This window comes from Ylistrum balloti, unplaced genomic scaffold (assembly GCF_031769215.1).
Source record: "Ylistrum balloti isolate Yb309-2 unplaced genomic scaffold, AGI_CSIRO_Ybal_v1 Utg370638, whole genome shotgun sequence".
Classification (NCBI taxonomy): Eukaryota; Metazoa; Mollusca; class Bivalvia; order Pectinida; family Pectinidae; genus Ylistrum; species Ylistrum balloti.
The window spans coordinates 214364-231078 of record NW_026782389.1 but is presented as its reverse complement, the minus strand read 5'-3'; the positions used below and the strand labels follow the sequence as shown (position 1 = coordinate 231078).

The 16715-nt window shown below is 39.8% G+C and overlaps 1 protein-coding gene across 1 annotated transcript in view; it reads left to right on the top strand.

The window, feature by feature from the left end:
- Positions 1-5758: 5758 nt before the first annotated feature.
- The window catches only part of LOC132557186 (uncharacterized), a 66912-nt gene continuing 55955 nt past the window's right edge, over positions 5759-16715 (top strand). The window contains exon 1 of the mRNA XM_060221683.1: positions 5759-6277. Within this exon, the coding sequence (XP_060077666.1) occupies positions 5759-6277 (519 nt within the window). The remainder of the gene's footprint in view (positions 6278-16715) is intronic.

The following is a 16715-nucleotide window of genomic DNA, read 5'->3' as shown; positions in this document are numbered from 1 at the left end:
GGTAATGAACGATCTATGACAGGTTTCCTGTATATAACTCGTATTTGTTTAAAGTTTGAATTTTCCAGTAATTTATCAATATTACAAACGTAATACATTTTAGGAAGAGAAATCAAGTTTAAAGTTTATATTAATTCCGTTTTTAATACTCAAGACTCCATCTCCCCACACCTTTTTTTATTTTCACAACCTAAAGGTACTGGAAGAAAAACGAACTCCAAGGAAGTCCTGAAGACGGGCTCGTACCAGTATCAAATTCATGACAGACCAAATACTCCATACAATATTCATTTAATACACAATATCAGACTCGTTACTCCTTTTCAGACTGACTCAATACTCCACGCGAGACTCCTTAATCCATAGCTTGCGATTCAAAACCTGATATATGTCCTCACCCAGTATCCGATGAAATACCAAATAATACCTCTCAGACTCCATAATACAAGTCAGTCCCACTCGATACTGTTTGGAATACTTAATTATCCATGATGGTTTTTAGTTTCTTTACTTCTCCGCAGACTCAATGACATACCCAATATCAAATACTAGACACAATTCGTCATGTCAACTGGATTCATCATTTTATGATATACCCTATTAAGTGTTCCGTGACAGTTTCCATACCGCATATTGCAATTGACTCAATGACTCAGAAACGAAGAAACGAAGAAAACATAATTTTAATTCTAACACAAATTCCATGAATCTAAGGCAAATTATGAACAAAAGAAATATGTACTCCTGAAAAAGTACAGGGAGAATAAAACCGGTGTTCCGGAAGAGTAAGCGTTTTCTGCTTCATCGACGACACCCGCAATGTAAATCTTGGACAAAGTAAGTCATATCACGGTCTCAAATGAGAACAAAGTAAACAGCAGCAGAACGAACAGGCAATCTAACGAGCGTCAAACATTTCTAGCAACCCCGTCTTGTGTGTTCATCTGTCAGATGACAACATCTTGCACGGAAATTGTTACATTGGGAACAGGCACTAGGATATCGAATGAACTTCGACATGTAAACACCGTAGGTTGGTGATGCAGGGCTGTTGATCGCCACAGATAGAAATTTTACAATAGGGAAATTAAAGCCACGCTTATCATACATCCACGTGGAAAGTTTCCAATATCTATGATGGACATGGTTAGTAAATTTCAATATATCTGAAAGTGAAATTGAAGGACTAAAAACCAAAAACAAGTCAGCCAACAGATGGGCACAGTTTGTAACTGTAGGTATGTCAATTGTCTGTTGGAAGATCTTACCGACAGATGACAGAAGATGAATATTTGCTTTACAAGTTTATTCTTCATGGAAAATGGTTACGTGATCTGGAAAGGTAGAAAAAAAGTTGAACAAGAGACTTGTTTTCAAGCACCGGTTACTGAGTAGACGCTCTGACAGAGGTTCACCAACTCAGCCTTTACGTTCAGGCTCTGGTACCTTTCGTGTCCAAGTTAAGGTCGTCGTGTAGGAGTCTGTCCAGATAATCATGCTCTTCAGTAATCGGATCAGTTCGCGGCGTCGTGAAAAGGAATCAGATGGAAGGCGAAGCTGCAGTTCGTGATGCCGGAAAGCGATTCTGAAATCCAGGAAATATTGTCCAAACAAAGACAGATGACGTCATTTGTAACTTGGAATTTCATTGGAGTGGAAAGTAACCGGTCACGTCGTCGCTGCAGGCAGAGACGGTAATGCAAAACTGACTCATCTTTAGTTAGTGCTTTTGTGAAAAATGATGTAGGGGTCGGTCCGTCAACTGTGGCCATTGTACCATAAAACGAAGGTGCTGAGAGATCAAACCACGTTGGTTGATGTAGCCTGGGAAGAAGGTGATGTAGAGTCGATCTGTCCGGCTCTGTTTGACAAGCTGACAGTTAGAGGTTGTTCCACTATCATCAGCGCAATCTTCATTTACATTAATACTATCCTGTTATCGTTACTTTTGTGGAGTTGACTACTCCCACGATAAGCGTTTTCGCGTTACACTTGCATAATACGGAGTTTTAGACCCAATAATTAATTCACATGTAAAATTACATGTAATCATTCTTCTCAGTAGTTAATGGGCCTTCCACTTACTATGTGTTACTAAAGACATAACTTATATATACTGGATTTTACATAAGTAATAACGAACCATATTTCAGGTTATAAAATCTCTGTACATGTATAACATTATAGTGGTATTGGACATTATACACGTACAAACAATGCACATGTTAGTTGCAGTATTATGCACTATACATCATTGTGGTTGTATATACCTACTCATTGTAACACTCAATAGTTTTATCGATTCGAAGGTAGATGTTGAAGATCAAAGAAGAAAAAAATACTTGTAATTAATTAATTAACAGATAATTTTAATACATTTGACTTGAATAAATGACCCTGCATACCGCATTCCACGAAGAACAATAGCTTATCATATACATAGTCTGCGGGAACGAACCGTGTCCTGAGGGATAATAAGCTCGATATCAGGCTATATACAGAGGTATATATACTGTACCATGTTGTACTCGTCACTGTTAGGTAAGGAATATCATCTCGTAATCAATTATGAAGTATTAATGAGGTTATGTAACCGTGTCTGTGGTAATCAATCACCTTGAAGGCTGGCGTACAGAAGGCTGTCTACAGGTGTTGGGTTTTGTGATTTTGGTCTGCATCCCCTTCCCCGGGACTGCTTGTACGTAATCATTCTTTAGTCAAACTTTTATATTGCGTTTAGGAACACTGTGGGGAAAAGCTGGTTGTTATTATGTAAGACATTTCGTAGTACTGCATGCCTGGTTATTTCATCTATAGCCTCGGTTTTATCTTGTCACGTTGAATCTTTCGGTAAACTGCGGTGAAACAACGCAATAATGCGTTTGAAATATTGCTATTGTTTTGGGAATACGTGATTACAACCTCAACATCTCATGATGGTGATTTGTTTCAATACGAAAGAGAATTTATTGATTTCAATTAAAAACAACTTAATTAATTACTATGTCCCCGGTATGAATTTAATCAGTCATCTGCTTGTTTACACATTGTTTCACTTATACACGCAATTCTGCCTCTACAGACTTCATCAGTTCATTACTGTCTCTGTGTTTGTTAGTGTCTTCATCAGTCCATTACTGTCTCTGTGTTTGTTAGTGTCTTCATCAGTCCATTACTGCCTCTGTGTTTGTTAGTGTCTTCATCAGGCCATTACTGTCTTTGTGTTTGTTAGTGTCTTCATCAGTCCATCACTGTCTGTGTTTGTTAGTGTCTTCATCAGTCCGTTACTGTCTCTGTGTTTGTTAGGGTCTTCACCAGTCCGTTACTGCCTCTGTGTTTGTTACTGTCTTCATTAGTCCATTACTGCCTCTGTGTTTGTTAGTGTCTTCACCAGTCCGTTACTGTCTGTGTTTGTTAGGGTCTTCATCAGTCCATTACTGCCTCTAAGTTTGGAAGTGTCTTCATCAGTCCATTACTGCCTCTGTGGTTGTTAGTGTCTTCATCAGTCCATTACTGCCTCTGTAGTTGTTAATGTCTTCATCAGTCCATTACTGCCTCTGTGGTTGATAGTGTCTTCATCAGTCCATCACTGTCTGTGTTTGTTAGTGTCTTCATCAGTCCATTACTGCCTCTGTGATTGTTAGTGTCTTCATCAGCCTATTACTGCCTCTGTGTTTGGTAGTGTCTTCATCAGTCCATTACTGTCTCTGTGTTTGTTAGTGTCTTCATCAGTCCATTACTGCCTCTGTGGTTATTAGTGTCTTCTTCAGTCCATCACTGTCTGTGTTTGTTAGTGTCTTCATCAGTCCGTTACTGTTTCTGTGTTTGTTAGTGTCTTCATCAGTCCATTACTGCCTCTGTGTTTGTTACTGTCTTCATTAGTCCATTACTGCCTCTGTGTTTGTTAGTGTCTTCATCAGTCCGTTACTGTCTGTGTTTGTTAGGGTCTTCATCAGTCCATTACTGCCTCTGTGTTTGTTACTGTCTTCATTAGTCCATTACTGCCTCTGTGTTTGTTAGTGTCTTCATCAGTCCGTTACTGTCTGTGTTTGTTAGGGTCTTCATAAGTCCATTACTGCCTCTGTGTTTGGTAGTGTCTTCATCAGTGTCTTCATCAGTCCATTACTGTCTCTGTGGTTGTTAGTGTCTTCATCAGTCCATCACTGTCTGTGTTTGTTAGTGTCTTCCTCAGTTCATTACTGCCTCTGTGTTTGTTGGTGTCTTCATCAGGCCATTACTGTCTTTGTGTTTGTTAGGGTCTTCATCAGTCCGTTACTGTCTGTGTTTGTTAGGGTCTTTATCAGTTCATTGCTGCCTCTGTGTTTGTTAGTGTCTTCATCAGTTCATTTCTGCCTCTGTGTTTGTTAGGGTCTTCATCAGTCCATTACTGTCTCTGTGTTTGTTAGTGTCTTCATCAGTCCATTACTGCCTCTGTGTTTGTTAGTGTCTTCATCAGTCCATCACTGTCTGTGTTTGTTAGTGCCTTCATCAGTTCATTACTGTTTCTGTGTTTGTTAGTGTCTTCATCAGTCCGTTACTGTTTCTGTGTTTGTTAGTGTCTTCATCAGTCCATTACTGCCTCTGTGTTTGTTAGTGTCTTCATCAGAACATTACTGTCTCTGTGTTTGTTAGTGTCTTCAACCTACTATCTTTCTTGGTTTTTTTTTCTTTTATTTTATCAATATTTACGATATAGAGAATTTATTTGTTATCTTTTAATGTTTACATTTCCATTTCTAAATTTTATTTAAAACCAACATGTCCTAAGACGTTACTATCACAATGATGTGATACAGGAAAAACTTTCAACATTCTCTTCAAACAAGATATTTATCAATTAGTGAGTCGTCTTGGTGGTTTTTTGTGTACATTGATGGCATTTAATTTCAACATAGAAGAATTATTAAAATGCATGGTTCAATATGATCGATTACAGATGAAAGCCTCCTTTTAACTGTCGCTACTTACGCAATAGTCAACCTATCAATGACTAGAATCAATTACACTACATAAAAATTGATTGTCATCATTTCTACAATAGTGTGTTTACCTACAATACCTGACAGTCCCGGGGGACTTACATGTTTGTGTACTGCCATTGTTAGGACTTATTACGTTCAGTTGCGCTCTAATGTCGCAATGATTCCTGATGAACAAGTCTTAATTTTTAAAAAGAGGATATCGACTTTTCTCTTTGAGATGGTCATCGCTTTCGTTTGTTTCCTGTAAATCAATAGACCATTAGCAACGTGTCAACAAAGGTACTCTATTCATCAATACGGATAGCACTGGAAGGCGGGGCGACACGGCACACAGTTCTCCAGGACTTGTGAAACAGATAGGTTGTATACATGCTATGTATACAGAACTGTCATACACATATACAGTCTGGAAACCCTTAGTGTTTGTGAATCGTTACAGTAGGTATTGTACTCATCAATATTGATATCTCGTCGAGGGCAGCGAGACTACAACGTGGTCTCATGCTCCATTACCTAAATTGTATGACATTATCCAAGTGTGTTGTATTTTTAATGAATAAGCCAAAGACATGTGGGTTAAATTTTATCACTGACAATACTCTGAACGGAAATTAAGGATCGTACGGTTCATTGGCTTGTTTAAATATCCGAGTCCTTAGTACCACATGTGTACAGAGCACCATTGACGTGTAGGGCTGTATAAACATGGCCTGTACCCGGGGATGATTTAACAGGTCTTTCCATTCTGTAATTACTAATTACTGGGTAATTACATAATGGAGACGACAGGCAAGAAAGACGAAGATGATGAGCAAGAGGAAGATGACCAGGAGCCGACGCCGGTTGTACCCCGCAAGGCTCTCAAAGACCGATTGTGGACTCTCGTTACCGAGGGAAAATTTAATGATTTGAAGAAGTTTTTCCACATTTTCCGCAAGTTAGATATTCCTTTGGACGAAGATAATGACGACTTTGACGATGATGGCGGGAATGTGTTGATGCAATGTGTGAAGGAGGGGTGTGATCGTGGCCCTTCCTCCTTCGGGCGGGATTATATCCGGTGCTGTCGTATGCTCGTGGAGAAGGGGGCGTCGCTGGACGACCAGGATAAAGCGGGTCGAACCCCCCTCCACTGGGCTGTGTTCAGTAAAAATGTGAGTTTTGTTAATGAATTACTGGAAAGTGGGGCCGACCCGAGCATCCGAGACCAAGATGGAATGGATCCATTTCACCTTAGTATCATCATGGGCGCTAAGGAAATATTTAACGCCATCGTCAGAGACAGAGAAGTGGAGGTAAGTGTTCAATGATTATAGAAGTGTTCGGTCTAAAGGTATCTGTGTTATCACATATTTCAATAAGGCCTTAGAAAAAAATTGTCGTTAGGATGGTTAGTATGAGACAATCCTGTATATCGTCAGTGTTGTGGTAGAGGTGATTGCTAAATAGTTCTATATATCGTCAGTGTTATAGTAGAGGTGATTGTCAAACAGTTCTGTATATCGTCAGTGTTGTAGAAGTGTTGATGGTCAAAAAGTTCTGTATATCGTCAGTGTTGTAGTGTTGATGGTCAAACAGTCCTTTATATCGTCAGTGTTGTAGTAGAGGTGATGGTCAAACAGTCCTGTATATCGTCTGTGTTGTAGTAGCGTTGATGGTCAAACAGTTCTGTATATGGTCAGTGTTGTAGTGTTGATGGTCAAACAGTTCTGTATATCGTCAGTGTAGTAGTGTTGTTGGTCAAACAGTTCTTTATATCGTCATTGTAGTAGTGTTGATGGTCAAACAGTTCTGTATATCGTCAGTGTAGTAGTGTTGATGGTCAAACAGTTCTGTATATCGTCAGTGTTGTAGTAGTGTTGATGGTCAAACAGTTCTGTGTATCGTCAGTGTTGTAGTAGTGTTGATGATCAAACAGTTCTGTATATCGTCAGTGTAGTAGTGTTGATGGTCAAACAGTTCTGTATATCGTCAGTGTTGTAGTAGTGTTGATGGTCAAACAGTTCTGTATATCGTCAGTGTTATAGTAGAGGTGATTGTCAAACAGTTCTGTATATCGTCAGTGTTGTAATCGAGATGATGGTCAAACAGTTCTGTATATCGTCAATGTTGTAATCGAGATGATGGTCAAACAGTTCTGTATATCGTCAGTGTTGTAATCGAGATGATGGTCAAACAGTTCTGTATATCGTCAGTGTTGTAGAAGTGTTGATGTTCAAACAGTTCTGTATATCGTCAATGTTGTAGAAGTGTTGAGGTCAAACAGTTCTGTATATCGTCAATGTTGTAATCGAGATGATGGTCAAACAGTTCTGTATATCGTCAGTGTTGTAATCGAGATGATGGTCAAACAGTTCTGTATATCGTCAGTGTTGTAGAAGTGTTAATGGTCAAACAGTTCTGTATATCGTCAGTGTTGTAGTAGTGTTGATGGTCAAACAGTCCTGTATATCGTCAGTGTTGTAGTAGTGTTGATGGTCAAACAGTTCTGTGTATCGTCAGTGTTGTAGTAGTGTTGATGGTCAAACAGTTCTGTATATCGTCAGTGTAGTAGTGTTAATGGTCAAACAGTTCTGTATATCGTCAGTGTTGTAGTAGTGTTGATGGTCAAACAGTCCTGTATATCGTTAGTGTTGTAATAGTGTTGATGGTCAAACAGTTCTGTATATCGTCAGTGTAGTAGTGTTGATGGTCAAACAGTTCTGTATATCGTCAGTGTAGTAGTATTGATGGTCAAACAGTTCTGTATATCGTCAGTGTTATAGTAGAGGAGATGGTCAAACAGTTCTGTGTATCGTCAGTGTTGATGGTCAAACAGTTCTGTATATGGTCAGTGTTGTAATCGAGATGATGGTCAAACAGTCCTGTATATCGTCAGTGTAGTAGAGATGATGGTCAAACAGTTTTATATATGCTAGACAGTCCTGTATAGGTGAGACAGTCCTGTAAAGGTGAGACAGTCCTGTATAGGTGAGACAGTCCTGTATAGGTTAGACAGTCCTGTATAGGTGAGACAGCCCTGTATAGGTGAGACAGTCCTGTATAGGTTAGACAGTCCTGTATAGTCCTGTATAGGTGAGACAGTCCTGTATAGATGAGACAGTCCTGTATAGGTTAGACAGTCCTGTATAGGTGAAACAGTCCTGTATAGGTGAGACAGTCCTGTATAGATGAGACAGTCCTGTATAGGTTAGACAGTCCTGTATAGGTGAAACAGTCCTGTATAGATGAGACAGTCCTGTATAGGTGAGACAGTCCTGTATAGGTGAAACAGTCCTGTATAGGTGAAACAGTCCTGTATTGATGAGACAGTCCTGTATATGTGAGACAGTCCTGTATAGGTGAAACAGTCCTGTATAGATGAGACAGTCCTGTATAGGTGAAACAACCCTGTATAGGTGAAATAGTCATGTATAGGTTAGACAGTCCTGTATAGGCGAAACAGTCCTGTATAGGTGAAACAGTTCTGTGTATTGTTCGTGCAGGAGAAGAAGAATTGATGGTGAAGTGGTTCAGGTGACATTCAGATACCTTCAGTGTTGGTATGCTGTCCTCTTCAATATTTCTAGGATTTTGATCAAATGAGCTACATACACGACTTGAAATGACGCGATACCTCGGTTTTTCTGTAAATAATCCTTTTTCTTTATTGATTGGATAGTAGATTAAAGCGACGCGGTCTTGTAATCGCTTTCACTGGAAAATATTTGTTGTTATTGCGATGTTGACGAAAGGCATTTTATTCAACAAAGCGTTCTGTTTAAAATCCGAATCTGTTCAGAGCTTGCCTTCAATAGAGTATTAAAACTTCCATTTATAAGTGTCTTCAGGCGTATACAGTTACTTCTCTCGTTGTGAATTATCTGGAAAGGTAATCGGTATTTATTCTAATTGTGTGTGAATTCTCCAGTGTAGTCCTAACCTATTTTTGACCCATAGAATGTTGAGAAGCTGTACCAAGAACTTGTAAAATCCCAGATATAAACAGTTACTTTTTATATTACATTTTTCACGTTGTAAACGATAATACGCTCCTCGTGTTGTCGTCTAAGTAGAATGTATACGTTTGATGTGAAATCAGTGGAATGTGATTGAAAAATACAAGCATTGACTGTATTGTGTTCACATTTATACTAATGTAGTGTAACCATCACAGGGTCTCATTTAAGTGAGAGGACACACGTGCTAAACTATGACATTACTTATTATTTTCCGTGTACCCCATAAATGAAAAAAATCTGATATGAGTTTTCTTTTCATGAGAGATTTTAAGAATGGAGTGTTGGATGTTTTATTTTGCGAGACTTGATGGGCAAACGTTTTAAAAATCAAGTCGAGTTTCAAAAAGATTTACATAAAATGAAATCAAATTTAAGATAATTTTTGCCTTATAAGTAAATTTGGCAGTTTTTTTTAGATAAAATCTTTAGAACAACATCATGCACAGGCAGCCATTTGTTGTGCCTTTTTCAATTTATAACGTAACATAATTTTCGTTACTATGACATCACAATTGATTTTTTGACTGACACAGCCAATGAAACACTTTTCAGCATTGGTCAAACTGGTAAAGTATGTATTGGATGAGTAACTCTAAAGACATTTTATCTTAACCATTGTGACGAGATGATTAATCTATTCCATTATTTTTGTTTCAAGAATAATTTGTACTTCCTTTTTTGTATATACAGGTACTTAGATATGGTTTTCTCGAGACAACTCCTGTATCTAATAGTGGCTATTGCCCTAAATGGCCCCGTGAATATGATGTAAAAATGTATTTGTAAAGATTGATTTTTTTCTGTCGAATATTGACTCTTTAAAGATACCATGACTTACCCAAGACTGAACTGGAGATCACAACACTAGGGAAACAGTGTATCGTTGGCGAGATATAGGTGTAAAATAACGATGTAAACTATTATCACCACATAACATCATCACGAATCATGATCTATTTCTGGAGTTAATATCGAATTCTGATTAAAAAAAAAAACTATGAGAAATTGTTTATTGGTAACTTCACGAGGAATAAACCTGATCAAGGAGATTTCGTGAGATAAGTTTTAACAAAATTTTGCTACCGTTGTATAAAGTGGTTTTATATCAGTATCTATACGTCACGCGGTCAACTGTAGTTTACACAGTGACGTTAACGTGAAGTTTGATCTAATCTTATACTAACGTAAAAGTGTCATTTACAAAATAACGTTTACAAAACTGTGTTCAACGAGTTATTGAAATTAAAGTAAAATATACATATCATTGTAGTACAGAAATTCGGGGTTAAAGTTTAAAAGGTTAAACATCAATTATCTGTATCACCATAACATTTAAACCGATGTTATTGTTACATGTAAAATGTATTTATATGTTTTGAGTATGTTATGAAGACGGGATTACGTCTGTAAAGATTGGGATAAAATGTCTATATTTAAATAATTCAAAAAGGGTTAGATTCCTTTCAACTGGTAAATTACATCTAAATGAAGACATATACTCGTTACTGGACAATGATGTCAGATGTTTTAAAAGTCCAATCTAGACAAACTGTATATAGAAATATGTACAGCGATTATCCTTCGATAAACCTGCCAGGTATATTTTCGTAAAGTTGACGTTAAGTCACCGTCAACCATCAACAATATCAGTTTTTGTTCTGTACAAATATTGAAGTAAAATTGAGTTTTCAATTCAAACCAGGTTACAAAAGCAAGTTTTCTTTAAGGACAAAAAAATATATTTTAGATGAAAACATATTTATTCTTTTTAATAGCATTTTAAAGTAATATACACCTGGAATCTATGGTAGATTGTCTAGAAATACCCTCAAAGTATTAGAATTCCTCGACCTATTGACGTCATCCAATGAGTTCAAGTCAGGAGATTTGACTTATAACTTCTGTTAAAGGCGGTGGCAATCTGTGGTGACTAAATACCATTTGCGCAAGTGAACACATTAGGAGTCAACAGTGGTATAACGTCACTTAACACGTAATTGTTAGACTTACGAGAGACTTTTGGAGACGGATCGAAGGTCATTGTGGTACTTAAGAAGTGTTGGAATAAAATTACTCTGTATTTGTCGCGTTAATTCTCTATATGTGTTTAACCATATTCAGTCAATAGAAACCAATTGTTTTAATGTGTTCTGCAAGCTAAAATATTGTTTTTATCATCACATCTGACAACACTAGTGAAGAGCCTGATCATCTAACGTTGTCATAGCGTATCCATAAACTGCATAACAGTGTTGACTATATAGTCTATATATATCTTTATATACATTGACTTTGAAGTGATAACTATAGTGCCTTGATCACACTTTTAAAAAAGTTTGGTTAATTTACAGACCCGGTATTACCTTAGGTCAATAAAAACGTGATCTTGAAGAGAGAATTCAGTTGGAAGGTATATTTGCTTGAAGTATAAAAACAGGCATATTTGTTTAAATTTAAACGACCCTATTATCACCATATGTTTATATAACATCTATTGAATTATGGGCGTCGATTTTCCTGTCTTCCTGACCCAATCGGTTCAGAATTAAATGGATATTTAATATCCACCCTTTGCATGCCTATTCCTGAAAGTCTCTTCAGTACATTTGAGATTCTTTGCGCAATGAAACGTTGCAGAATATCTTTCTTGGTGAATCCATGAAACACTTCAGTCAGTTAGAAAGGCGTAGAGCCTACGTGTATTGTTTGATATTATTTTAAATATACCGTAAAATACCCCCAAATAAAACAATAATAACCAACCATCACACTACTGGGAGACGTTTAACGACGTATCGACAGTTCTGGCCACTTAAGGACGGCATTCCTGATAATGCAAGGCCTGTACATGTGTTTGCAGGACACTGCGATATGTTCCTATAAGTCGTTTTGTGATGTTGCGGAAATGAAATCGTCTTTAGAATGCGTACTATCACATTGTTTAGAAAGCAGACAAACGATAAGGTCACAAATCAACTCTTACGATCATGCAATACCGCAACAAGTACATTTCTTAAGAACCTTTTCAGCAATGTAACCATAACCACTACCACCTTCATAACCAACAGTAATGCTATCGTCAAACAATCCACCTCGAACAGTAGTCACGCAAACATCATCACCAACATCAGCAACGCAAACATCGTCACCAACAGTAGTCACGCAAACATCATCACCAACATCAGCAACGCAAACATCGTAACCTACAACAGCCACACAGACATCGTCACCAACAGTAGCCACACAAACATCATCACCAACATCAGCAACGCAAACATCGTAACCTACAGCAGCCACACAGACATCGTCACCAACAGTAGCCACACAAACATCATCACCAACGACAGCCACACATGCATCGTCACCAGCAGTAGCCACACAAATATCGTCACCAACAGAAGCCACACGAACATCGTCACCAACAGCAGAAACGCAAACATCGTCACCAACAGTAGCCACACAAACATCGTCACCAACAGTAGTCACACAAACATCGTCACCAACAGTAGTCACACAAACATCGTCACCAACAGCAGCAACACAAACATCGTCACCAACAGTAGTCACACAAATATCATCACTAACAGCAGCAACACAAACATCGTCACCAACAGCAGCAACACAAACATCGTCACCAACAGTAGCCACACAAACATCGTCACCAACAGTAGCCACACAAACATCGTCACTAACAGCAGCAACACAAACATCGTCACCAACAGCAGAAATACAAACATCGTCACCAACAGCAGCAACGCGATCATCGTCACCAACAGTAGTCACACAAACATCGTCACCAACAGTAGCCACACAAACATCGTCACCAACAGTAGCAACGCAAACATCGTCACCAACAGCAGAAATACAAACATCGTCACCAGCAGTAGCCACACGAACATCGTCACCAGCAGCAGCAACGCAATCATCGTCACTAACAACAGAAATACAAACATCGTCACCAACAGCAGCAACGCAATCATCGTCACCAACAGTAGTCACACAAACATCGTCACCAACATTTGCCACACAAACATCGTCACCACCAGTAGCAATGCAAACATCGTCACCAACAGCCGAAATACAAACATCGTCACCAGCAGTAGCAACGCAATCATCGTCACTAACAACAGAAATACAAACATCGTCACCAGCAGCAGCAAATCATCGTCACCAACAGTAGCCACACAAACATCGTCACCAACAGTAGCCACACAAACATCGTCACCAACAGTAGCCACACGAACATCGTCACTAACAACAGAAATACAAACATCGTCACCAACAGTAGCCACACGCACATCGTCACCAACAGTAGCCACACTAACATCGTTACCAACAGTAGTCACACGAACATCGTCACCAACGAAGCCACACAAACATCGTCACCAACAGTAGTCACACAAACATCGTCACCAACAGTAGCAAAAAAACATCATCACCAACAATTGCCACACAAACATCGTCACCAGCAGTAGCCACACGAACATCGTCACCAGCAGTAGCAACGCAATCATCGTCACTAACAACAAAAATACAAACATCGTCACCAACAGTAGCCACACAAACATCGTCACCAACAGTAGCAACGCAAACATCGTCACCAACAGCAGAAATACAAACATCGTCACCAGCAGTAGCCACACGAACATCGTCACCAGCAGCAGCAACGCAATCATCGTCATTAACAACAGAAATACAAACATCGTCACCAACAGCAGCAACGCAATCATCGTCACCAACAGTAGTCACACAAACATCGTCACCAACATTTGCCACACAAACATCGTCACCACCAGTAGCAATGCAAACATCGTCACCAACAGCCGAAATACAAACATCGTCACCAGCAGTAGCAACGCAATCATCGTCACTAACAACAGAAATACAAACATCGTCACCAGCAGCAGCAAATCATCGTCACCAACAGTAGCCACACAAACATCGTCACCAACAGTAGCCACACAAACATCGTCACCAACAGTAGCCACACGAACATCGTCACTAACAACAGAAATACAAACATCGTCACCAACAGTAGCCACACGCACATCGTCACCAACAGTAGCCACACTAACATCGTCACCAACAGTAGTCACACGAACATCGTCACCAACGACAGCCACACAAACATCGTCACCAACAGTAGTCACACAAACATCGTCACCAACAGTAGCAAAAAAACATCATCACCAACAATTGCCACACAAACATCGTCACCAGCAGTAGCCACACGAACATCGTCACCAGCAGTAGCAACGCAATCATCGTCACTAACAACAAAAATACAAACATCGTCACCAACAGCAGCAACGCAATCATCGTCACCAACAGTAGTCACACAAACATCGTCACCAACAGTTGCCACACAAACATCGTCACCAACAGTAGCAACGCAAACATCGTCACCAACAGCAGAAATACAAACATCGTCACCAGCAGTAGCAACGCAATCATCGTCACTAACAACAGAAATACAAACATCGTCACCAGCAGCAGCCACACATACATCGTCACCAACAGCAGCAACACAAAAATCGTCACCAACAGCAGTAACACAAACATCGTCACCAACAGCAGTAACACAAACATCGTCACCAACATCACCAACAGTAACACAAACATCGTCACCAACAGCAGTTACACAAACAGCGACACAATATCACCACCAGTAACACAAACATCGACACAACACCACCAACAGAAATACAAACATCGACACAACACCACCACCACTATCACAAACATCGACACAACACCACCACCAGTAACAAAAGCATCGACACAACATCACCACCAGTAACACAAACATCGACACAACACCACCACCAGTAGCACAAACATCGACACAACATCACCCCAGTAACACAAACATCGACACAACATCACCACCAGTAACACAAACATTTACACAACACCACCACCAGTAACACAAACATCTACACAACATCACCACCAGTAACACAAACATCGACACAACGTCTCCACCAGTAACACAAACATCGACACAACACCACCACCAGTAACACAAACATCGACACAACACCACCACCAGTAACACAAACATCGACACAACACCACCACCAGTAACACAAACACCAACACACCACCACCAGTAACACAAACATCTACACAACACCACCACCTGTAACACAAACATCTACACAACACCACAACCAGTAACACAAACATCGACACAACACCACCAACTGTAGTAACACAAACATCGACACAACACCACCACCAGTAACACAAACATCGCCACAACACCACCACCAGTAACACAAACATCGACACAACACCACCACCAGTAACACAAACATCGACACAACACCACCACCAGTAACACAAACATCGCCACAACACCACCACCAGTAACACAAACATCGACACAACACCACCACCAGTAACACAAACATCGACACAACACTACCAACTGTAGTAACACAAACATCGACACACCACCACCAGTAACACAAACATCTACACAACATCACCAACAGAAATACAAACATCAACACAACACCACCACCAGTAATACAAATATCTACACAACACCACCACCAGTAACACAGACATCTACACACCATCACCACCAGTAACACAAACATCGACACAACATCACCACCAGTAACACAAGCATCGACACGACACCACCACCAGTAACACAAACATCGACACAACACCACCATAAGTAACACAAACATCGACACGACACCACCAACAGTAACACAAACATCGACACAACACCACCACCAGTAACACAAACATCTACACAACACCACCACCACTATCACAAACATCGACACAACATCACCACCAGTAACACAAACATCTACACAACACCACCACCAGTAACACAAACATCGACACAAAACCACCAGTTACACAAACATCGACACAACACCACCACCAATAACATAAACGTCGACACAACACCACCAACTGTAGTAACACAAACATCGACACAACACCACCACCAGTAACACAAACATCGACACAACACCACCACCAGTAACACAAACATCGACACAACACCACCAACTGTAGTAACACAAACATCGACACAACACCACCACCAGTAACACAAACATCGACACAACACCACCACCAGTAACACAAACATCGACACAACGTCTCCACTAGTAACACAAACATCGCCACAACACCACCACCAGTAACACAAACATCGACACAACATCACCACCAGTAACACAAACATCGACACAACACCACCACCAGTAACACAAACATCGACACAACACCACCACCAGTAACACAAACATCGACACAACATCACCAGTTACACAAACATCGACACAACACCACCACCAATAACACAAACATCAACACAACATCACCACCAGTAACACAAACATCGACACAACACCACCACCAGTAACACAAACATCGACACAACATCACCACCAGTAACACAAACATCGCCACAACACCACCACCTGTAACACAAACACCGACACAACACCACCACCAGTAACACAAACATCGACACAACATCACCACCAGTAACACAAACATCGACACAACACCACCACCAGTAACACAAACATCGACACAACACCACCACCAGTAACACAAACATCGCCACAACACCACCACCTGTAACACAAACACCGACACAACACCACCACCAGTAACACAAACATCGACACAACATCACCACCAGTAACACAAACATTTACACAACACCACCACCAGTAACACAAACATCTAC